The following is a 25561-nucleotide window of genomic DNA, read 5'->3' on the forward strand; positions in this document are numbered from 1 at the left end:
TGATCTATTGCTATAAAAGGAACATGACCTGAACTCCAAATTGTATTTACAAAAAGCCATGGTGGCAAAAAAAAAATTAAATAAATATATTGAATCGAGAATGTGAAACACAAAATACAAAAAGTACAAAACTAATAACCAACAACAACTACGTCTCAGTACCAAACAAGTTGGAGTCGGCTATATGAGCATATCCTCCAAAAACTTTCTATACATCTTCCCCAGTGAATATTTACATATGACACATCTTGGAAGTAATCTCACCTGCTAGATATTCTGCAGAAACATTGGAAACAATTGAAAAGGGTAGTACAGTACACAAAACATCCCGCATTTACACAAGGTCTGAGGAAGGGCCGCACCCCAAGAGTATAATGTAGACAACCCACCCTAATGCAAGCATTAGTGGCTGGTTCACCGGAAACAATTATTCCAACAACCTAGGTGTTAAAAAAGGTCATTCAAAACAATAAAAAAAGACTATGAAGTTTGAAAAATTACCTGTTAGAGAACTGTACAGTACCATTGCCAACTTTTCCACAGAAAAGTTGTCCACTTTCACCATGTAGAACTGGCTTCTCACTCCCTCAGGATCTTCAATCTAGGGGAAGCTATGCTATTAATATAGAACAACTTCAACTATAGTGCTAAACCGCGTGAAAAAGCTCGGAGAGCTTGCTTTAATACAACTACATGCGTGTTGCCAATATTTCCACTTTGACACTTTTAAGAAACTGAACCTTGGGCCGAACTTGACCTCAAAAGTTATCCCATAAGGTGAGGATTGTCCAACACCATAGAAGGAGACGACAGTCCATTTCCTCAACCAATATGGGACAATCTAACAGAAATGTCCATCATCGATCTACCTATTCTCCATCAAGAACTGATTTCTCATTTCCCAGGATCTTCAATCTTCGGAAAGCTTTGCTATGATATGCAACTATTTGGAAGTTCCACTATAGCGCTGAAACAAGAGAAAAGGCTCAGGGAGCTTGCTTCAGTCCATTGAAAGCTTTGTGATGTCCGCAGACAAATCCACAATGTATGTTTGCAGGAGCATATGGTGATTGATGTATGACTACATTTATTCTTTTTGATAACTGCGAAATCTGCTGTCTCCATTTTCGAAACTTGGTGGATAACAGGCCCGCTCTTATATCCTTCTCAGCTTAAATACCAGACTCAGATCCCCAGGACTCGAACTCGAGATATACGCCTACCACATATCTCCCCGTTGGTGCTCATATATGACTATTATCAATTCGCACTATACACTGAATGCTCAAAGTTTCAAGTTTTCTTATTTGAAGCACGTGTCTTCTGCTTCTCCCTAGCTTCCTTCTCTGCTTTCTTTCTCTCAAATTCCAGCTGCTTGAGATTTTCCTCTAGGGCAAGATTGAACATTCTTTGAAAGCTCATAAACGTTGCGACAACTATGGGGAAAAAGATATAATAGAGGTAAGCTGAAGATCATCTCATTCAAAAGAAGACTTGTTTTACTAATCACCACTTAAAGGATATCAATATGCCCAGATACAGCCATATGAAATTCCTAGCAGAAGTAGATAATTGCTTGAATTCAACATTTATTACCTTGTTCAAATGGATAGCGAGCTGGATCTTCACCAAAGTAAACAATCATCGAATCCACATTTCTGCCCTGTCACATGCAATAATCACATGAGGAATATTTCAACATGGTCGAATTACAATAAGACCACGAAAACCTGTGTCATAAAAGGCCAGACATACCACATCAGAAAAAAGTTGAGCTAAGGACTCGACTTCGTCTTCAGCAGAGCTTAGAAACTCCTTCAGAGCCTGGCAAGTGGAAGTTACACCAATTAATTAAAAAACCAATGTTCTGTAATTTCTTTTTTTCATTAATTTTCCCACCATAACAAGTGTAACTAACCAGAAAAGATGAAATAAACTGGTAGGTTACCTTACAGAAATTCTCAGACACAGCTCCATCACTTTCTGACATGGACAGTTCGTCTTTAACTTTCTCCATTCCTTTGCTAATAGCTTGCATTTCCTCTGCTAAATATTTCAATTGTATCTGAATAAAACATGTATTAATTCATTAAGTTCCATCCATATCTCTAATGATTAACAATGTCATCGGCCGGTTCAAGTAAAGATACCTTCAATGCAGGTTCCAAGCTGGAAAGATCTTTTGAAAAATCAAGTAGCTCAGGCGATTTGTCAGCAAGTATCTGGTAGACAAAAATTCCGTAAAGTGTTTTGGAGAAGATGATTGTCACCAGCAAAGGAAAAGTTAATTCAAATGCATTTTTCCAAGATAAACCTAAAGTATTTTTCCTTTTTTTGTCTTGTGATAGGTAGATGAGACCTTAAATTATCACATTGCAAGCAACCTTTGAGAAAACCTTAGTCGTCAAGATGGTTCGTGCTTGCTAAAATCAAGTGTTAGAGGCAAAATGACATCAATATGATGAAAATTCTGAAAGTATAACACACACCATGTATTTTAGGGGACATTATATTGATTGATTTGGATGCAAAATACTTTGCAATAGAAGGTACATGAAGTCTAACCAATAAAGTATCCCAAAAAGAAAAAGTAATCAAGTGAAGGCAGATCCGTGACCGTTTTCACAAATAAACGGTATCTAACCACTTGAATGGATATTTTAATATCACCAAAAGCCATGAGTATCGAAAGGTTAATAACTGATATATGCTCTCTTATAACTAGTAATGGTTCATTTCAGCACACTACAGCATTTTCACTTTAAAGTTTCTCCACAAATCTGAGAGAAAAATTAACAAAGTAGAGAGCATTAATGGCAGAGAAGATTCATTGGATCGGCCAACAAATTGGGAGAAACTAATTAAACTGATTCTTTTCTTGAGCATGGGCAGTACATCTGCACACTACAGAAAAACCAGGTACAAAGTTTGTAGACTGCATTATTCTGCTCTCATGAAGCTATATACAAAGTGCAGATCTTTACCTTGCAAAGATAATGCATGAGAGTCATCTTAGCATTCGACGAACGTGTGTCAGTTAGCTTAAGGAGGCTATCCAACTTGAAACCAGCAGCAGACCCTATACCAGTTGCATCAAGACAAGCATGATATTAAAAGAGGAATAATAATTGCTCCAAGAATACACCAAATGGTTAATAACAGCATAAACCATGTCCGCGAAGCAAATGATAATATGAAGAATTTTAAGACCAGAAATGCACATTGCAATGAGAATAGCTGAGACATCAATAGTCGTTGGGCTTTTTTCAGTGGTGATGTTAACCAACCTCTTGCAGTTCCCTGGTTGAGAGCATTTCCCAAATACAGAATTGTCTGCAGAATCCCTTTCAATTTCGATGAACCTCTGATCTGATTAGGACATTAAAATGACACGGAGTGAACATGGAATATCAAGAAAGCATTCGATAGTAATAAAAGATCAATCAAGAAGGAAGAATAAAACAGAAAAAAGGATATTTGCCTGATCAGCTGCTGAATTCACAATACTGAGATTGTTCCTTAGGTCCGAAATCTGAAAATATTGAAAACAAAATATGCGCCTTTAGCAAGACAAAACCTCACATTTCTAAAGTCAGGCAGCAGACACACTATCCTCTCACCTGCGATTGAAACTGAATCTTAAATGAGAAAATCCGTAGCTTGGACTCTACACGAGGGACTTGTATCAATTCCAACATAAACTGCTACAGAGAATAGTCATAGCAATTTTATGTCAAATATACAAGAAAGTCCCTGAGAGAAACTGATATAGTAAACCAAGATAAGGTTAGTTCATAATAGGCTGACCTGTTCACATCTACCCAACATCTCCTTATCTCCTTTATAACCCTGTAACAGAAACATTGGAAAGTTTGTCTACAATATTGTAATATGCATTGAGTAATATTTTATTAAATTTATTTTGTGGATACATTTATTACCTTGAGCACCTCCATTTCTTCCTTTGTTGGGCAAAACTTAATCAGGTTCTCAACCTGATCAATATCTAATGCTGAATCTTCCAACGCTAGCACAGAACTCTGCCGAAAGTATCAAACTGGAATCAGCCAATGTATTGGAGACATCATTCAATTTCCAATAGGTCACATAGTTATGAATACTTTCATGGACAGTACAATTTTTGCTACTGGTACAGCTATACATTGGAAAAGAAATCAATGCTTTAGATCAATGCTTTAGATAGGTAAACAGAATAAGTTATCAAATCAATACACGTTCAAGCCGTATGTTATCCTTTAAATATGAAGACTGTAAATAAAAGCTCATATGGAAAATCCACTGTGTGGCCATGAACTCTCCAATAAAGTCAACTATCTGTTTAGTATTCCAGTTGCGAAGGTTAGTTCAGCATATCAAGAACAAAGCACAAAGGATGGGAAGTTATCAAGGTTAACAGTCTAGGAACTATGAGAGAAGAAGATATCATTACTAACAAGGAGCACCAAAAGTGAAACTTCCAGCTATAAAAGCAATGAAAAGGCAGGCTGCAAGTTGCTTGAGGCCTTAAAATGGTAAAAGAATTATGGCGATAACATCACCAACCTTATTGCATGCATGGAAAGGAAATAACGGTTACGCAAGCAAACATGGCACATACGAACATGAACATATGATTCATCCAGCTCTATTCAGAGAATAAATACATCGACTAAGTTATGCCAAAATGTAAGTCCAGTATATGCAAATGAATTTTGCTTACCAGCATGTCGTGCAGCGGTATCTTCACCTTGGAAAGCATGATTTCACAATTATAAGCCCGTCTATGATCAATCTGCCATAAAAGTATTTAGATAAATAATCTCTCTTAAAACTTGGAAGTAGAACAGCCAGTAGATTCCGGCAGTATTATGCAAGTATCAGGTAAGAGGTATTTATGAAATGTTACAAATTTAGATAACAGATTCAGATAACAGAAAAGTCACCAGCTGCACTTTCTGAGGCTTCTGCCCAATTTTGGACCTCAAATTCCCATTCCTTCCTGAACCTGCTTGGTCTAAACTTTGAACTGAGAAGAAATATTCAAGTTCTGACATATTAATCACCGATGACCTATAAAACAGAAACACATCAAAGTAAATGAGACATTATATTCTGAAAAAGGAGTTGACCACATGACTGCATTAACAATATATCCTGAACATACTTGGAGGCATAGCTACATTTTTCAATTTCGGCCCAAAAGCTTCCTTGGACTGTTTTACTTATTTTTAACCAATGCAAAGGCTTCAGCTTCTTTGAATTGCTTCTTGAAGTCATAGTACTAGACAACAGCCGTCGGTAAGTTTTATTAGGTGGAGGAGCAACAGGAGGGGCTGGAGATGGAGAAGCAGGCAGATTATTCCCTGCATTACCACTTGATGCTGACCGTGTGTGACCAGAACTTGCTTCTACATTCACCTTAGGAAAAGGAACCGGAGGAGGAGGAACAGGAGCAGTCGGTGGAAGATTGTTATTATCCTTGAGTGATGAATCCAGGGAAGGAGGAGGTGGCGGCGGCGGCAATTGCACTGCATATGAATTTGTAGGACTAGAATCATGTGCAGTAGGCAAAGGAGGTGGTGGAGGTGGAAAGGGCCCTCCAGTTAAAGAAGAATTCTCCTTCACAGGCTGCCCAGGAAGCGGTGGGGGTTGAGGAGGTAGCATTCCACCTTTGGACACTAATCTTTCCTTCTGGGGCGGGGTAGGTGGAGGTGGAGGTTGAGGTGGTCCACTTATTGAGGAGGAGCAGGCGGTGGCGGTGGTTGTATGTAAAGGAGGAGGAGGAGGAGCAGGCGGTGGCGGTGATGGTGATGGCTCTCCAATGGAAGTTGATTTTTTTTCCAAAGGTGGTGTAAGAGGTGCTGGACTTTGAGGAGATCCACTAACAGAAGCAGAATTCTCCTCCAATACAGAGGTTGAATGTGGTAGAGGTGGTGGCAACGGCAACGGCCCACACTCTCTACCCAACTTTTCTTCTAGAGGTTTGACATTGGGTATGGAGGCTGATGGAGAAGAAAAACTTGGGATAAGCGGTTGGGGATAAGGAGAACTTTCGGACGGGCAAGTACGCAGAGAAGGTTCCATTTTGGAAATTTTGTCATCCTCACATGGACTTGAAAGCATCTCAAGAGGAAGTCGAGATGTGTCAGGTTGAGATACTGTAGTTCTATCATCTTTCAAATATACAGTATTAGGACTTTGGTTTCTGGGCGTAGAAGGCTGTGAGGGAGAAGGTACAGTTCCAATGACTACTTTATCCTTGGGAGGAGTGAGTAGTGTTGGTGGCATTGGAGCAGGAGAGAGAGGCTTTCCAGAGACAATATCTTGATCCTTTGCCGGTAAAGGTGGAGGGGGCGAAGTGAGAACATCCGTCATGAGTGGTCGGTTCTTGTTTTCAGGTAGAGAAGAAACTCTTTTCAGCTTACCACATTCTTGTCCATGAAATGAAGGATGTTCCACTGTTGTGACATCATGAGGTGACACTGATGATGATGTAGCAGAAGCATTAGAGTCTACACTAATACCAATAGAGGAAAGCATTGGAAAAGATTTTGATGGCTGCAACTTTGATATTTTCATCTCAGTTTTTTAATTGAGCATTAGTTTCTATGCTAGAGTCAATACGAGAAGATTCTGAAAAAGCAGTTAATGGTTGCAAGTCTGACATTTTCATCTCACCTTTGGTTTCAATAAGCTGAAGCTCAGCTTTTTGTTTGTTGCCATGGTATTCTTCGGACGACGGATCGGAGAATGACCCAACCTGCTGCTCCAAAGTTGACTGTCTCAAGCCCTTAGAAATATTTTCTAATGCTGTAGCTCTTTGCCTCTCTTGAGGCTTCTCTAAAGCAGCTTGATCAACGAGCAGGCTAGTGTCCGCATTCTCGGACGAAGATTCCAATCTTTCCGGGATCAAATTTGACGCAGCTATTTGTTGGAGCGTATTGCCAACAACATCACCCTTTTGATTCAGCCAATCTGCACTATCCTCCATAGGATCTATGGAAGCAACATCATCCATCTCTGAAAAAAGAACCTTCATCCCGTGCATAGTCGTTAATTATAATATGCTTCTTGATAGAGCAAACATAAAATAACAGAAGTGCATCTAAGGAGAACAATGATACCTCTGTTTTAAAGTCTTTTGGAAATTGATCCTTAGCATCCCACAATGTGTCAAATTCATCACGGTTAAGTATCAGAACGTTTGACTGAATAAAAGATGTGTTAAACATTGTCCGAAACATCATCTTTTCCCGGTCATCGTTCAAGCTAATACATTCCAAGACTACATCACCTTGTATATGGCAATTGATATCAATCTTCACCAATTCACATTCTACCTGCAACAACATGATGAATGCCTTATCTGATCCAAAAAAGTTAACAAAGCTACCATCTTTCTATGATAGCAAAAGCCCTGAAATAGCAAAGAATACTTGAGATTTCCGAAGGAGAAAAATATCTTACCTGTTTGTAGTGATGGACAACATTATTTTTCTTTGGTGTTGAGAACAAAATTTTCCGAGATTGATCAGCAACTATTAATGGATCCTGTCCATAAATACGAATTATGGGCCGGCAACCACCCTCGCCATCAAAGTTAGGTATTTTCCTAATAATGATGCAATCCAAAGTGAGTGCTCTATCCAATGGAGGCCATTGCGTGTTCATGTTCCTCCTTGCTACATACTGTAAATATCTTAGCTGAGAAGGAATTGGATTCAGTGGTTGCGACAAGTACAAAAGCTCGCGAGGAGCCTGCTTATAAATCATGTCTAAGGTCTTCTGTTCCCCCGTGAAATGTCGTCTATATATTAGTAATGCAGCCAACATAAATGCCAAAACTGGCCAACCACCCCATTCACAGTGCATTAGGAGCACATTTTGTTGCCCAAGGGAGAGCCAACTTTCACTTGATCTAAGAAAATGGTTTATCATCTCCATAGTGAGCAAAGGACATCCTTCATAGTGTCGAGGGTAGTCCATTATGGTCACATCATGTGCCGATAGATCTTTTGCAATCAGGCTTTGTGACTCGCCCTCCCGAAAATTGAAAGCCAAAATTGACACATCAGGGTAATGATCCTGAAGTTGGCTAATTACACCTGCTACATAGCCTTTGTAATTTTTTTCTTCCCAAACATCAGTAGTGAAACACCTATCAAATACTGCAAATAACGACAGATGCAATTATTAGCTAAACTATTATGCAGCAGGCAAACGCTATAAATTCATCAACTATGTCATTTCCTGAAAGAGAGATGGCATGACTTCGTAGTCAACAGCTCTAACCTTTCCAACTTCAGACAAACTAACAAATGTCTCAACAACTCTTTGTATACAGTAAAACATCTTCTTGCGTCACAGTTGTATTTGCATTGTCCACTTCAAGGAAGCATGCCGATGTGTGTTCTTGGATTTTCTTAACATTACATTCGTAGTTATAGACATATTAGCTTCGGAATCTCCTACTTTTTGGGTCAAGGAGAAGTAAGAGTATATGGATATCAACAGGCACTCTGTGGGATATGAGAGGAGATTACGGATTGCGTGCGACAAGTGTATTACACCTAGAATGTATATAGATATCTATAAAGGTGTAATACAAGTACAATACAAGGGTGGTAAAAGACTTACAAGTTAGTAAAACCTCTAAAGGTAACATGTGCATGTTACATTCTAGGGAAAAGGTCCAAATTTGCTCCCTATACTATGAGAAATGGTCTAGATTTGCTTTCCATTAATAATTTTGCGTCAGATATGTGCTTGCCGCTACAAAAATGGGCTAGATTTACCTTAGTTTCAGATGGCAGTGTTTAGAACCAGGTTTTGCCATGCGCCCAATAAGTGGCTGAACTTTAACCACCCTGACATCAAACCACCCTTCCACCACCTTCGGACCACAACCTTTGATACCTACACACTTCAAGCCAAAAATAACAGTACTACACCAAGACCAGCAACCGTGGGAAAATTCCAAGCCACGCAGGGGCGGACCTAGCCCTTCGAGCTTCGACTGCCGATTTGGCTGAACCAATAGTTTTATTCCACACTATGTATTTGTCTTAAAATCTGTTGAATATATATAATTATTAATTTAGAAACTGATAACTTAAAAGGACTAGAATCCTGAATCCATAAGCTTCAAATCGTGGCTCATCTGCTGCCTCTAGTTTTGAGGGAAGCCCAATAAGTAGACATCCAGCTGATACGGCTACCAGGGCCCAGGTATGTGCTTGCTGTTTCAAAAATGGGCTAGATTTACCTTAATTTCAAATGGCAGAAGCTTAGAGACTAATAAGTCTAACAACAATGTCTAGCACCAGGTTTTGCCACGTGCCCAATACATGGCTGAACTTAAACCACCCTCCACCACCTTCGGGCCACCGCCTCTGAAACCTACACACTTCAAACCATAACCAACGGTAATACACCAAGACCAGCTATCGCAGGAAAATCCCACGGCCATGCAAGGCGGATGTAGAGCAAACGGTACGGGTTCCCGTGAACTCAGTAACTTTTGCATAGACCCTGTATTTATATTAAAAAATTCATTAAAAATATATTAATATTTAGCTTGGAACCCAGTTCGTTTGTCCAGTTATCATGTAGATTAACTTGAGATTATTATAGGAATCTATAAGCTTAAAAGTCTGGATCCGCCTCGGGGCGGAGCTAGCTTTTCGACAATGAATTCGGCCGAACTCAATAGCTTTAGTCCACTATGTATTTGTCTTCAAATCTACTGAATATACAACAACAACAACAACAACAACAACAACAACAACAACAACAACAACAACGACCCAGTATAATCCCACAAGTGGGGTCTGGGGATGGTAATATGTACGCAGACCTTACCCCTACCCCGAAGGGTAGAGAGGCTGTTTCCAGGAGACCCTCGGCTCAAAAAAGCAACAGGAGCCGATATATTAGTACCATAAAAATGCATAATAAAATACCAGCAATATAAGAGATATGAAATATAGAATACGAAATAGATGGTTGGTATAGTACAACTAGCAGGTAAAGTCTTGCATCAATAGACGACCAATGACATTCTTAGTCTAACTCCTAACTGGTTAGTCTCACTCTATTGTGCCGTAGAAATATTCACAAGTTTCCCCTAACCTACAACCTTAATGCTCGACCTCCATAATTCCCTGTCAAATCTCAATCCCATAAGCTTCAAATCCTGACTCCGCCTCTGCTGCCACGAATTTGGGGAAAGCCCAATAAGTAGACATCCAGCTGATTCAATAGCTACCAGGCAAAAGGTGAACTTGAACCAAATGAATTTCCCTCATATCCTACCATTTGAGCGCACAAAGAAAGAACCTAGCAGATGATCACTTCTACAGTTTCCATTTATACACAAAAACATGAACAGATAAAGCAAACTTAACAATTATTGATCTCCCCATAACAAATCAAAATATGAACCAATAAATCAAATTTAGCAATTGGAGTAGTATTTATCAACTTTGACTGAGTTTGCTACAGAGTTCATCGATCAATAAGTCAACTTTGAGAGAAAAAAAAAATTTGAAAACAGAGTAAAAAATACGAACCATAAACTCTTTCGCAGATCTCTAACAGTCCATCAGGTGGCTTCCGATAAAACAATTTCCGAAACAGTGCCATGTATTAATTCCTTTCAATTAACAGAATTTTATATTATACAGTTTAATTTAGATGGTTACTTATATAATTTCTGTAAGTTTCTGTGTGCATGTGAACAGAAAATTTGGTTAGTTGACGAGGAAGAAAATGTATTTTTTATTTTATTTTATATTTATAGTATGTTTTTCTTTGTACACAAGAAAAGCAGTAGTTTACAATACAAGCTGAGGGTCACCTACTGTTAACCACTTTAACTGTATATAGAGAAAGGAGTCAAATTTGTTTTTGTTTTTTTTTTAATAAAAAGGACAGCCCGGTGCACTAGGACCACACACAAGTAGGGCTGGGCATATATCGGGTATAACCGATAGCCCGAACCGAAAAAAGCTTATTGGGGTATCGATATTGGGTTATTGGGTTAACAGTTCGATAACGGTTTAAAATTTTTTCACTATTGGGTTATCGGTACGGGCCTACATTTGCCCAATTTCTTATCGGGTTAACCGATAACCCAATAAGAAGTAAAAATTGTACGGGGCGCCCTATTTGGTCGTCCCCATTTAACGTATACCCATTTCTTTAAAACTTTTAACTTGTACCCACTTTTTAAACAACTTCAGCCCCATTTCTTCTCATCCTTCTCCCAGTGATCTCCATATCTCTCCGGAACTTAACATTGATGTAACAATATCTCTCCTTCTGTGGCTTCACTCAATTCCTCAGAAGCCATCTTACTATATATTCTAGTAGCGTTATTGTACTAATATTTACTAAACTATCAGCATATGAAGAAAATTAAACATTATATTTGTCATCCCACAACGATATAAAAGCAGGAGATGATGATGAAGCCAAATTTACTCTTATACAACAACTCCTCTTCTGAGTTCGATCTCGTCTTCAAATGTTTTCTTCAATATGTTTAATTTGTTTGGTGTTTGTGATGACTGATGGCGCTTTAGATGTTTGGAAAAGAACGTACAGATCAGAACATTATTGATAGCTAAATCTATATCCTCTTTTGAACCTGCTTGTTTTATCAAGTCTGAGCTTTTGGTTCAAAAATGAATATTGTCGAACTGAAAATATTTCTCATACCTTTTTTCAAAAAAAAAAAAAACAATTGTAGTAAGTGTTGACTAAATATTTCTTCTGATACAAATACAAATGCATTAATATAAAGAATAGCTTCATTCCAGATCAGAAATTGTATAAACCAAGAGATTCGACAGTTACACATAAAAACTTCAGGTATAGAGCTGAAGTTCGACAGTTACAAAACAAAAACTTCAGCTCTAGAGCTGAAGCTTACAAACAAAAACTTCAGCTCTAGAGCTGAAGCTTACAAACAAAAACTTCAGCTCTAGAGTTGAAGCTTACAAACAAAAACTTCAACTCTAGAGCGGAAGTTTGCCAGTTACAAACAAAAACTTCAGATTTAGAGCTGAAGTTCGACAGTTACAAAACAAAAACTTCAGCTCTAGAGCTGAACTTCAAGCCCGACTAATAGAAAGCTCAAGTTTTGCGTGATTCTCTTTGCTACTTCAGCCTCGTATGCTGAAGTTATGCGAAAAAGCGGGTACGCTTACAATTTTTTTTTGCAAAGCGGGCACAAGTTAAAACGTGACACAAAAAGTGGGTATAGATGCAAATGCCCCCAATAAGAATTAGTACTATTTCAGTTGTGTTTGGACACTGTTGAATTACTAGTACTCTTGTTGCTCTTGCTACAATTAGACTCTGAAAAAAGACATTGATCTCTTGATTATAGTTTGGCAGGAAACCAAAAAATTGTTACTTATGTTCCTGTTAACTGCTATTTCCAGCGAATTGGAGACGAAATGTTTGTGGAGTTGTAGTATCAATATTTGAGATTGCACATGTCTTGAATTTGTCAAAATGAAGCATGCTTCAAATATTAGTTGTGGTCATAACGCAGAAATGGGTAGTATGTTATATGCGAATTCTTCTCTTTTTTGCTTAACTCTAGTGAATTGTCTTTTTTTTTTCCTTAACTCTATATTGAGTTATCTTATCGGGTAAACCGATAACCGAACCGATAATGGTCAATAACCAATTAACCGATAACTAATAACCGATATCTTATCAATTCGGTTATCGGTTTATCATATTTGTAAATCGATAACCGATATGCTACCGATAATATTCACAGCCGAATCGAACCGACCGATGCCCACCCCTACACACAAGGGTCTATTGTACGCAGCCTTACCCTGCATTTTTGCAAGAGGTTGTTTCCACGACTTGAACCAGTGACCTCCTGGTCACATGACAACAATTTTAACAGTTACGCCAAGGCCCCCTCCTTTTTTTGTGATTCAAAAATTATTGGTCCGATTAATCTGGTTTCGCGAGTAGATTCCTTATTAAGAAATTTTTCATTTCCAAATGTGAACTATTAAGGAGGGAGGGATCTTAATTATTCTGTCCCATCCCCTTAGTGGTGATCAAATTTGTTCTTGTATTATCCAATGTTGAATAGCTTTGCTCTCCATTAAACATTTGGTCAAAATTAAGCCATCATTAGAAAAAGTCAACCTTTTTGCTCTTGTTGTTCTCTAACAAGTTTCAACTTGAGGGTAATTCTAAACTATAGTAATTAATAGTTGATGGGTAAATTTGAGTTTTGTATTTTTCTCGAAAATTTAGATATGTGCAGTCCACCTATTTCACGCACTGAGCTCTGTTAATGATAAGGGCAAATAATTTAGTAATGACAATAGCGTATATGAAATGTAACGAATGACAAAACTAATCAATTTCGAATAATACATGCATAATTTTGGATTTTTTTCATTTTACTATATAAAGGATTTTAAGGTATTGGTAATACTTTTTGCATTATGTGGATTTAATATGTGATAACATGTTAGTCACTATTTAGACTAATTTTCCAATTAATGATTATTATAAAGATTTACTAATAAATAATTTATCATTCAATTGATTATGTAAATAATTATTTTGCCATCAACATATAGAGTTTAAGCTTTTTTATAATTTCTATATTCCAATACAGAATGTAACTTAATTTCTTTAAAGTCTATTTACTCAATTAGTATATATTAACTCGTTGGTAGATAGCTAATTCAAAATACCGTAGACGATATATGTTGTTCTATCTTAAATGACTTGTAAAGAAAATTTCATTTGTACTAATTGCTACAAAGTGAAACTCTTCGCCAAAGTGCATATATATATATATATATATATATATATATATATATATATCTGTGTGTGTGCCACTTTTATAATTCTTACATTGCTGTTATTTTATGTATTTTATGTTATTTTGTGTTATTTAAGTATGAGTTTATTAATTGTACTAATGTTTAGTCTCTTTTTGTTGTCTTGAGCCGAGGGTTTCCGGGAAACAGCCTCCCTGCCCCTCTGGGTAGGGGTAAGGTCTTCGTACATATTACCCTCCCCAGACTCCACTTGTGAGATTATACTGGGTTGTTGTTGTTGTTATTGTTGTGCTACGTTTAGCCATGGGCAGCTTTAGGGGACGGAAAGAGCTCATTCGAATTCGCTTCGAAAAAGTTATTGTATATAAGATTAAATTTCTTTTATGTATATATTATATGTTGAATTTTCTTAGTTCTTCCCTATTTATTTTTTATTTTGTATTTCCTCGGAGAAAATTCGGTCTTTATTTAGCTACTAAAATGACGTGTACATCACCCTCGCACCCACACAAAAATATAGAACAAAACATAGCACGTGGACGTTCAAATTTCAAACCCTACGATGCTTTTCTAAAATAAGTAGGTTCACATAAATTGGAACGAAGGAGTAGTTGTTGTGAGTACTTTTTTTCTGTTTCATAAATTTGTCAGATTTTTAATCTGTATAGATCTTGAAATGCTGCTCTGATTTTATGAAATAATAACATAATATTATTTATAAATATTTTGGAAATGAATAAAATATATAGACTGGTAAATTAAATCTTATAACATGGGACAATCGAGTAGTTGAGGAGCCATAAGCTCTATTAATACCTTGGTATTAAAGTAGCAATATCACTTTGCTAAAAAGTTCATAATATTCTGATAAAAAATATCAGAATATTATATAATATAATACTATACTTCGCCATTTCACATTCATTCTAAAATTTTGTACACTTTGACAGGTTAATCAGAAAAGCCCAATTCTCAATTTATATTAATCATTTTTATTGACAATGAAAAGTATAGTAGAAGATTCCTACTTTATCCAAGTGACATATATATATATATATATATATATATCAAAATGTGCAGGCAATCCTTGTTGTTATATCCTGTCTTTGGATAAGTATTGTGATTAAGGGTCGTTTGGTAGGGTGTATAAGAATAGTGCGGAATAAGGTATATTAACAATGCATGGGTTAGTAATGCAAGCATTAGTTATGCAAATATTATTTCTTATCTATTGTTTGGTGTGGTGTATTAAAATTATAATGCATCGCATAATTTTTAAGAAAAATAGTTGCTTACAAAAATGTCCTCCATATTCTCTAGCTTTAAGGGACTTTAAGGACAATTTTGTCTTTAATCATGCTAATGCATGCATTAAAGCCTTGGTATTACTAATGCCATGGTTTTCTATACATTACTTATGCATAGGATAATGCCAAGTATAATGTATAACTAATACAAGTAAAAGTTATATACAAGTTGAAAAAAGTACCAAACAAGGTATTAGTAATGCATAGAACTAATGCTTGCACTATTTTTTCTAATACCTCCTACCAAACGACCCCTAAGTCACTTAATAAGACAAGAGTCTGAAAATTGAAATAAAAATCGTCTAGTGATTCTCTAATGCTTCTACTTATATAGATGGAGTCCAGTACGCTACCATACAAAACAACAACAATCCAGTGTAATATCACAAGTGGGGTCTGAGGAGAGTAGTGTGTACGTAAACCTTACCCTTATCCCTTGGGGGTAGAGACAGTTTCCGATAGACACTCGGCTCAACAACAACAACAACCCAATGTAATCCCATAAATAGAGTCTGGGGATGATAGTGTGTACGCAGATCTTACCCCTACTCTGGAGGATAGATAGACTGTTTCCAATAGACACTCGGCTCAAAAAGATGAAAAGAGACAATAGAATCCAATGGGCTATTATACAACAACAACAACGACCCAGTGTAATATCACAAGTGGGATATGGGGAGAGTAGTGTGTACGCAGATCTTACACCCACCCTAGACCTGGAGGGTAGAGAGACGGTAATCTGATAGACTTTCGGCTCAACAATAACAATCCAGTGTAATCCCACAAGTAGGGTCTGGGGAGAATAGTGTGTACGCAGACCTTACCCATACCTGGAGGATAGAGAAATTGTTTCTGATAGACTCTCGGTTCAAGAAGATGAAAAAGACAATAGAATCAAGTAAATAGCTTAAAATTCTCACGCGGGAGTACCCATCTTATCTGAATATAGATTATGAATGCATGTATTAAAAGAAACTTCCAAGTTACTCTGTTTAAAAGTTCACAAGAAGATTAACAGGTAGAGTAAATAATGAGAGAATTCATCTGCTTGAATTAACGCCAAATTGAAAATGCATGTTAATTAATCAGTTTCTATCAACCTAAAAGGGCAGTACGGTGCATTAAGCTTTCGCTCTTGTGTTTTTACGGCTTGAGCTTGTGATCTCATAGTCATATGGAAGCAACGTTACCTCTTATGCCAATACTCCCTTTCTTCCAACTCTAACAACCTATTGAAGATCACCAATCGAAAAATCACAAATTGGACCACCATGACTCTGTCGAAGTTGTGATGTTAGAGCCCAGTCACGACCACTATAAACCGAAATGGTATCGTTCATTGACGAGAACAATTGCCCCTCATGAAATGCCAGTTTGGGATAGCAAGGCCTATTATCCACAGCAGTAATTGGTGTGCAACTTTCTTTCCATTGTACACTTCTAGTAGCAGCAACAACAACAACAACAACAACAACAACAACAACAACAACAACAACAACAACAACAACAACAACAACAACAACAACAACAACAACAACCCAGTATAATCCCACTTAGTGGGGTCTGGGGAGGGTAGTGTGTACGCAGACCTTACCCCTACCCTAGGGTAGAGAGACTGTTTCCAAATAGACCCCCGACATCCTTCCCTCCAAGAACTTCCCACCTTGCTCTTGGGGAGACTCGAACTCACAACCTCTCGGTTGGAAGTGGGGGTTGCTTACCATCAGAGCAACTTCTAGTAGTAGCAGTATTCCTCAAATCAATGAAACGCAAACATCCTTTATCATCTACTACACAAATGGAGTTACTATTCTTTATAACTATCACATCTACAAATTTCTGTAGTTGGCGACTAACGAGATACTGGTTTCTTTCTTCCCAAGCAGAACCATTCCACGACGAAACCAATGCCTTCTCCCTAATATCGAACAAGACGATGCAACAGTTTTGATTCAATGGATACGTAGTAGCGATCATCAAACAGTTGGTATCATACCATTGCAGCTTGCTAACATCACCAAGCGTTCGCGCATCTATGTTGTTCATTAGCTCCCCCGTGACGTAGTCCCAAACACCAATCCTACACCCATTGCTACTGCTTTTACAATTGGAGGATAACTTGTTATCAGAGCTAAAACATAGTGTACCTGCTGTGTAATCCTTTAATTGATTTGTAAACTGGTGTTTATAGCTCAGCTTCCCTGTAGATACGTTGAATAACCCTATGCCTCCAATATCTGACTTTCTATCAAAACTAGCTACAATATTTTCAGAATCAACCCAACAGACATCATTCACACGACGATAATCAAGATTGATTGTAGGGTGCTCTTGAAGCATCCAGTCGTAGACGCGAACCACGCTACCCTGAGCCACACAGCACCAGCCATTTGAGCTAGCTCGAATGGCCTGAGTAGTGCCCGCACCATCCCCTACTGGCCGGCCTGTTATGGACTGTGCCAACCGAAGCCTATTGCCATCAAACGGATCGCACTCAGCAGACCGAACATGATCCAAGAGACCATAATATAGAGCCTCTCTGTATAGGAATTTCTTATCGATTTTGGGAGGAATATAGAGCTCACCTGTTCTGAGTAAGTTAAGAATGACGGCAAAATAATCAGGGTCTCTATCAATGAAGTATTCATTGGTTGTGGCATTAGAATGCAGGTTCCAATTCTCATCAAACATGGCTCCAAAGAATGAATTCCTACCAGCGGAAGCTAAGGTTGTGGCCGTAGTTTCGAATATTCTGCCACCAACATTAAGTTTCACCCTGTCTTTTTGGTTTTCCATGTCGAAGCCAACTTACGGGTTCAGACCGAACTTAATAGCTTTTGCTCAAACAGTAAATCTAGAACTCAGTAATTAATACTTGAAGTCGTGGTTAAAAAATTCAAAACTCATAAAGTTGAAATTTTGGCTTTATAACGATGAGATGTTTTTATAGGTGTGATTTTGTATGAAATTACAAGTAGGTTTCTGAAAAAGAACTTAAAACCCTTCAATTTTCGCAAAGAATTTATTTTTACCTATTCCAAGTAGTTTTCTAAAATAGAACTTGAATAGGACTAGAAACATTCCTAAAATAGAACAATTTTCTAAATTCCTATCAATAAATCACTTGCCATAAATATTTATTGGCTGTGCCACATTACGATAATTATTTAATTAGTAGTGCCGTTTAAATCTTAGGCTTTCTAGCTACCAAATAGTATATTTGGCATAATCGCTCTATACCAAGGATTTTTTCATATTCAGAGTTCGAACCCGAGACCTCTGGTTAAGGGAGGAGCAGTCTCACTGCACCACATCCTTTGATGGTCACAATGAATTTAAGTTCTATACCAAAGAAAGTGTAAAAAAATATTTATACAATTAAATCATCATTATCAACTTAATTATTTATAAGATAATAACAAATAACTGATAATTTTTTCTTATAATAATGCTAACGTTCAAGCTATTTTGCATGCAACTTGACTAATTTATCTAATACCTATCAATTAGTATCTCGCAATACCACTGGTCAAAAATAACTCTACCACGAAATCAAACTATATAGCAAAATCATCAAAAACATATTCTTCCCTATGAAGAGCAAAAACCAAATAAAACTATATAGAGAATTATATAATTGACTGCGTACAATAAACCTTTGTGATCATCGGGTTGCCCTTTTTATATAATTGATGGACGAGGGGTCTCCCAGACACCAATCGTACACGTGAACCACACTACCATGAGTCACAGAGCACCAGCCACTAGGGGAAGCTCGAATGGCTCGATTGACCTCACCATCCCTTGATGGCCAGCTTGTTACTGACTGCACCAACCGGAGCCTATTGCCATCAAATGGACCGCACTTAGCTGACCAGATATGATCCAAAAGGCCATAATATAGAGCAGGGGTGTTCATAAAAAATCCGAAAAATCGAACCAAACCGAAAACCAAACCAAATCGATCAAAAAAATCAATACTTTTTGATTTGATTTGGTTTTGGTTTTGAAATTTAAAAACCGATCAAATTTGGTTTGGTTTTGGTTTTAATAAAAAAAAAACCGAACCAAACCTAATATAGGAGTAACTATTTTAAATTTAGAATTACACCTATATATATGTATACTTTTATACAAAGTTTCAAAAATTTTATAGTAAATGTTAATCGTTTGCACTTTTAGTACAGTTCTTTACCTTTACATTCTAGTTTGATTGGTAGTTTTCTTTTGTTAAGTGTAAGAATCTATTTCATGTTAAAAATAATATATTTTTAATTGAGTCCTTAAATTATTCATCACTATTTGATTCAATTATCATCAATATATGTTGGTAAATAATAGATTTCTCAAAGGGCAATTAATTTGATAGTGTTACGTTAAAAATGTGGTCGCCGAAATATGTGTTTGGTAGTGTATGTCTTATATTTAAGAAAAAAATCGAAAAGTAACCGAAAAAACCGACATAAACCGAATCGAGAAAAAACCGACTTAATTGGTTTGGTTTGGTTCTAATATTTGGAAAACCGACTTACTTGATTTGGTTTCTTTTTAGAGAAAAACCGATCCAAACCGAACCATGAACACCCCTAATATAGAGCCTCTCTGTATAGGAGGTTTTTATCGATCTTGGGAGGAATATAAAGCTCCCTTGTTCTGAGTAGGCCAAGAAGGACAGCAAAATAATTAGGATTTCTATCAATGAAGTGTTCATTGGTTGCGGCATCAGAATGCAGGCTCCAATTCTCATCAAACATGGCTCCAAAGAATGAATTCTTGCCTGCACTCGCTAAGGTTGTGGCCGTAGTTTCAAAGATTCTGCCACCAACATTGAGTTTCACCCTATCTTTCTGGCTTTTCATTGTTCAGAAATGTTGTTTTACTCAGATATTCAAATCAATACTAATGTAAGAGATCTGTTTACATAACAAATTCAGGCTCAATAACAATCACAACTAACATCAGCATTATTATTCATGCGACTTATACTAATGTAATTTCTTCATGTTGATAGTAGAAGTATTAAAAAAATTGATGTAACCACTAACCAATGGTACAACTATATGGTCACCTCAAGAATAAATTTGCTATTTATGATCCTTTTGAATTTCTTTTTCGTGTTTGGCTAAAATATCTCCTTTTTTATGTTACCAATATGTTGTACAATATTAGTTGCAGTATGAATAAAAAGGGTTGCTGGTATATAAGGTATTTCGCGTTCACACAGGGTCCGGGGAAGGGTCGCACCCCAAGAGGTGTGATGTAGACAGCCTATTCTAATGCAAGCATTAGTGGCTGCTTCTACGGCTCGAACCCATGACCTGTGTGACCCATAGTTGCGGTATGAATATTGATCCTAAAATCAGTTCTTTAAAGTTCCCTTTTTAATTCTCTTCTCTTACAGTTGTTTTTTCGAATATTGGAACATTCGGAAGCTCGAAAATATATATATATATATATATATATATATATATATATATATATATATATATATATATATATATATATATTATGGAATGATAAAATAGTACAAAAATTACATACCGGACTGAGAGCTTTTTACTTTTACGGTGAAAACTTACCCGCTGTAATTATTAACTCTAGATTTTTGTTATCATATTAGGCTTGGTGTGAAGGGTTTAACTCATACACCAACGTGTAAAACTTTTTTACACTAGGTTAACCTCAATATATAAAAAATGTGATATTCGTAATCTTGAAAATAAGACAATATGTATGCTGCAAGATGTAAAGGTAACTTAATTAATAGCATAAAAGTTCTTTACACGGGTGTATAATTAATTTGTTTTAAAAATTGCTCCATTTATTTCAATTTATATGATGTATTTTCTTTTTTAGTTTGTCCTAAGAATTATATTTCTATATTGAGAAATAATTTAACTTTAAGTTTCTTATTTTACCCTTAATAAGATGATTTATTGGTATACAAGTATCTATAACTCGTTTTAGACTACAAGTTTTAAAAATCTTGCTGTCACGGCCCAAAATTCCCACCTTCGGGACCGTGATGGCGCCTAACATTTCACTTGCTAGGCAAGCCAATGTAAAATAATATTAGCCACTTTTAAACCATTTTCATTTAATTAATAACAAAGAAACAATTGCGGAAATAAAATTATTAATCCATAATAATAGCAATGTCTAAAATCATCCCAGAACTGGTGTCACAAGTACACGAGCTACTAGAATAATACAAATAAAGGTCCGAACGAAAATAAAGTTGTCTGAAAGAAAATACACAGCCAAGATAAGTAGAAGGGGACTCAAAGCTGCGAACGTCGTGCAGCTATACCTCAAGTCTCCTGTGGATAGCTGAATCCGAGCAAATCTACTGTGCGCCGCTAGAATCAACTCTGGTATCTGCACAAGAAGTGCAGAGTGTAGTATGAGTACAACCGACTCCATGTACCCAATAAGTGCCGAGCCTAACCTCGACGAAGTAGTGACAAGGCTAAGGCGGGTCACTTACATTAACATGTACGCAATATTAATAATAACAATAATAGGAAAACAGGAATAGAAATTAAACGGGTAAATCATTTCAGCAATCGAGTCAACTCGGTAGTCATAACCAATTATTATTTCGATCAATTTCCGTTGCAGCGTGCAACCCGATCCCACAATATATTCATATTCAATTCTGTTGCGGTGTGCAACCTGATCCTCAATATATTCATTTTTAATTCCGTTGCGGCGTGCAACCCGATCCTCAATGTATTCATTTTCACTTAATTTTGTTGCGGTGTGCAACCCGATCCTCAATATATCTTTTCAATCAATTCTGTTGCGACGTGCACCCCGCTCCTCCAATATATTAACTTTTATTTCTGTTGCGGCGTGCAACCCGCTCCTCAAATAATATAATTTACCAATCCTTATTAAAAAAAATTAATCCAATAATTGCAGCAATTAATATGGAATTATATGGCAAATAAGCATACAATAATTACGATTTATTTAGGAAACAAGTAACATGTAGCAATTAATTGTGGAATTAGGGAGGAAATATACAATTTAATACTTAATATGTTAAATGTCAAGTAACAATTAAGTCACATAAATCAATTAAGCATGTATCAATCAAGCATGGATTTAAGGCATAATATTGAGCAAGGAATATGAGAGAGATAATTAATATAACAATTAATTCATGATTTAAACAATTTATGTTTTTCAGAAAATTATGCAAACAATTAATTTGACGACGTATAGGCACTCGTCACCTTGCCTATACGTTGTATACATGGAATTCACATAACAAATAATTCAAGGGTTCTATTCCCTCAAGTCAAGGTTAACCACGACACTTACCTCGCTTTGCAACCAAATTCAAGATTCCAATAAACCTTTGCCTCGTGAATTCGTGTTCGAAGGCTTCAAATCTAGTCCCAAACAATTCAATATACTCAACACAAATCGTAGGAATTAATTCCATATGAATTTACTAACTTTCATATGGGATTATATGGCAAATAAGCATACAATAATTACAATTTATTTAGGAAACAAGTAATGACATGTAGCAATTAATTGTGGAATTAGAGAGGAAATATGCAATTTAATACTTAATATGTTAAATGTCAAGTAACAATTAAGTCACATAAATCAATTAAGCATGTATCAATCAAGCATGGATTTAAGGCATAATATTGAGCAAGGAATATGAGAGAGATAATTAATATAACAATTAATTCATGATTTAAACAATTTATGCGATAATAGCCTGCCAAACCAAAAAAGTTGCGAATCTCTATGGCTGAGGACGGTCTGGGCCAACTCTGAACCGCGACAGATTCCATATGAATTTACTAATTTTCCGGATAAAAATCTGAAATTTACTTTAAAAGTCAAAAGTGGGACCCACATCTCGAATACCGAAAAACTCACGAAATCTGAACACCCGTTCCGATACGAGTTAAACCATACAAATTATTGAATTCTAACATCGAATCGACTTTCAAATCTTCATTTTTTTTTATTTTTGCAAAATTTATAAAAATCTCAATTTCTTACATCTAAATCAGAAATAATTGATAAATGATTTATGAAATATGATCACTTTCGGGTATAGAACACCTACCTCAGTCCAAGTTGTGAAAAATCCCTCTAGAATCGCCCAAATCAGGAGAGGCTTCGTACAACGCAGTCGAGGCAAAAGAGTTATGCTGACAGGAAGGTTCGAGATGCATCCTACATGGTTGGTGAAAAGATTATGTTGAAGGTTTCGCCCATGAAGGGTGTTATGAGATTTGGAAAGAAAGGTAAATTGAGTCCTCGGTTCATTAGACCTTTTGAGGTGCTTCGGAAGATTGGGGAGGTGGCTTATGAGCTTGCTTTGCCACCCAACTTATCGAGTGTGCATCCGGTATTTCATATTTCTATGCTCGGAAAGTATATTGGGGATCCGTCTCATGTTCTGGATTTCAGCACGGTTCAGTTAGATGACAATTTGACTTATGTTGTGGAGCCAATAGCTATTTTGGGTCGTCAGGTTCGAAAGTTGAGGTCAAAGGATATAACTTCAGTGAAAGTGCAGTGGAGAGGCCAGCCCGTGGAGGAGGCTACCTAGGCGACTGAGCGAGCGATGCGGAGCATATATCCTTATCTGTTTGAGGCTTCGGGTATGTTTCCTGACTCGTTCGAGAACAAATGTTTGTTTAAGTTGGGGAGGATGTGACGACCCAGCCAATCATCTCATGAGTTATTGCTCTGCTTCCCCCATTTCTGCTTCTAATTGCTTTGTATAATGGTTCTATATGTGATCGGGTTGATTGCTTAGGGTTTCGGAAAGGATTTGGTAAGGTTTGAGACACTTAGTCTCTTTTAAGGAAGGTTAAGTTGGAAAAGTCAAATGGATGTTGACTTATGTGTTAGAGGGCTCGGATGTTGGATCGGGCTGCACGCTGCAACGATATGACTCTTGGATTGTAGGAGCCCCTCCGGAGTCTGTACACCCCCAGTGAGCGTAGTTGACTATAAATTACGGATCGGGTTGCACGCCGCAGTGGTTACTATGATTTTTTATTACTATGAGATATTAATGAGCCTGAGTGCTGAGAGTGAGTACTGAGTGACGAGAGCTGAGTCACGAGTGACTGAGAGGCTGCCCGAGAGGCCATATTCTGAGTGATACCTTGCCTGAGGGGCCCATTTATGATATTTTTACCGTTTTCACTCTTCTTTTGAAATAAGCCTCTGGTGGAAAAAATTGCTAAGTATATGATTTCAAGTGTTTAAACTAAAATTTGATGATTTTTTGACGAAACTGGTTTTAAACTGTGGAGTTGATCTGTTATTCTGTCGTTTATTAAATTATATGATTTTTAACTGCTCCTCACTGCTTTCAGACCTTATTTACTTTAGTTACTTACTGAGTTGGCGTACTCACGTTACTCCCTGCACCTTGTGTGCAGATCCAGGCGCCCGAGCGGCAGAGTGAGAGTCCTCAACATTGTCAGAGTTTGCCGAAGATTGTAAGGTAGCTGCATGGCGTCCGCAGCCCTGCTTTCTTCCTCTTATCCTTGTTTTCCCGCACTTTAGACTTGTTATGTATTAGACATGAAGATTTGTATATTTAGAGGCTCTAGACTCGTGACACCAGATTATGGGGCGGTGTAGTTTCCTCTTATTTGACTTCCGTATATTTTCTGTTGTTTTAAAACGTTTATAATTTGGTATTTAGAACCTGTGTTAGAAAATGGCTTATTGTTAAAGGAAAAAGGGTTAAGATTCATTGATTGGTTGGCTTTCCTAGTAATGTGATAGGCGCCATCACAACTGGTATTTGGGGTCGTGACACTCGTATTTGTGGAACAGGGCTGCCTGTCTAGTGGCTGCATCTGCACCCAGAATGTCGCACCTACAACATCGCAGAAACGCTCCAATGACCGCAGAAGTGGTCTGCCTCGCAGAAGCGGCTCATCCATCGCAGAAGCATCTGCGCACCTGCGCTAATTTCTCCACAGAAGTGGAGCTCGGCAGGGTTGTCCAATGTTAGAGAAGCGCCCGGAATTCCGGAGGAGCGACCACGCACCTGCGCACAAAAACTCGCAGGTGCACGCACTAGAACCAGCACTGGACAGCAAGTTCCAATTGTTCCGTGGCTCGTCCGAAACTCATTCGAGCCACTCGGGACCTTGTCCAAATATTCCAACTAGTCTCGAAACATAATACGGACTTGCTCGGGGTTTCAAATCACGTTAAACAATGTCGAATTTACAATTCACACCTCGATTCAAACTTTTGATTTTCAAACTTTTCAATTTACAAAACCCGTGTCAAAACATATTAAACGAATCCAGAATGACTTCAAATTTGGCACACAAGTCATAAATGACGTAATGGAGCTATTTTAATTTTTAGAATCTCAATCCGAGTTGATATCAATAAAGTCAAATCTGCGGT

General features: G+C 37.2%; 2 protein-coding genes across 5 annotated transcripts; both read right to left on the minus strand.

Annotated features, from left to right (window-relative positions):
- Window positions 1-62: 62 nt before the first annotated feature.
- Window positions 63-10744, minus strand: LOC104241846 (formin-like protein 18). Of its 4 annotated transcripts, none has more exons than XR_011400393.1 (19): window positions 10572-10744; window positions 7468-8168; window positions 7125-7340; window positions 6679-7033; window positions 5165-6482; window positions 4944-5070; window positions 4721-4792; window positions 3942-4040; window positions 3808-3849; window positions 3621-3701; window positions 3482-3532; window positions 3288-3369; window positions 2985-3079; window positions 2151-2222; window positions 1949-2065; window positions 1756-1824; window positions 1597-1663; window positions 502-1436; window positions 63-276 (listed from the first exon to the last, which is right to left on the minus strand). XR_011400393.1 is itself a non-coding variant. In XM_009796803.2 (18 exons), exons 1-18 carry the CDS (start codon window positions 10642-10644, stop codon window positions 1294-1296), a joined length of 3780 nt encoding a protein of 1259 aa, XP_009795105.1. In that variant the 5' UTR covers window positions 10645-10744; the 3' UTR covers window positions 63-1293. The 4 variants fall into 4 exon arrangements, 1 of the variants encoding a protein (XP_009795105.1); XR_011400392.1 differs by having other exon boundaries at window positions 63-409; XM_009796803.2 differs by having other exon boundaries at window positions 63-1436.
- A 6081-nt stretch (window positions 10745-16825) lies between these two features.
- Window positions 16826-17973, minus strand: LOC104241855 (BTB/POZ domain-containing protein At4g30940-like). Its single transcript, XM_009796815.2, has one exon. The coding sequence runs from the start codon at window positions 17933-17935 to the stop codon at window positions 16826-16828; it is 1110 nt and encodes a 369-aa protein (XP_009795117.2). The 5' UTR covers window positions 17936-17973.
- Between the last annotated feature and the right edge of the window lie 7588 nt (window positions 17974-25561).

This window comes from Nicotiana sylvestris, chromosome 6 (assembly GCF_000393655.2).
Source record: "Nicotiana sylvestris chromosome 6, ASM39365v2, whole genome shotgun sequence".
Classification (NCBI taxonomy): Eukaryota; Viridiplantae; Streptophyta; class Magnoliopsida; order Solanales; family Solanaceae; genus Nicotiana; species Nicotiana sylvestris.

Coding starts and splice junctions, on each gene's coding strand:
- LOC104241846 (XM_009796803.2), bottom strand. CDS start 10,644: ATGGCACTGTTTCGGAAATTGTTTTATCGGAAGCCACCTGATGGACTG. Junction 3,533..3,620: donor AGATTCAGTTTCAATCGCAG/GTGAGAGGATAG, acceptor CAATATTTTCAG/ATTTCGGACCTAAGGAACAA. Junction 1,437..1,596: donor TCGCTATCCATTTGAACAAG/GTAATAAATGTT, acceptor TTTTCCCCATAG/TTGTCGCAACGTTTATGAGC.
- LOC104241855 (XM_009796815.2), bottom strand. CDS start 17,935: ATGGAAAACCAAAAAGACAGGGTGAAACTTAATGTTGGTGGCAGAATA.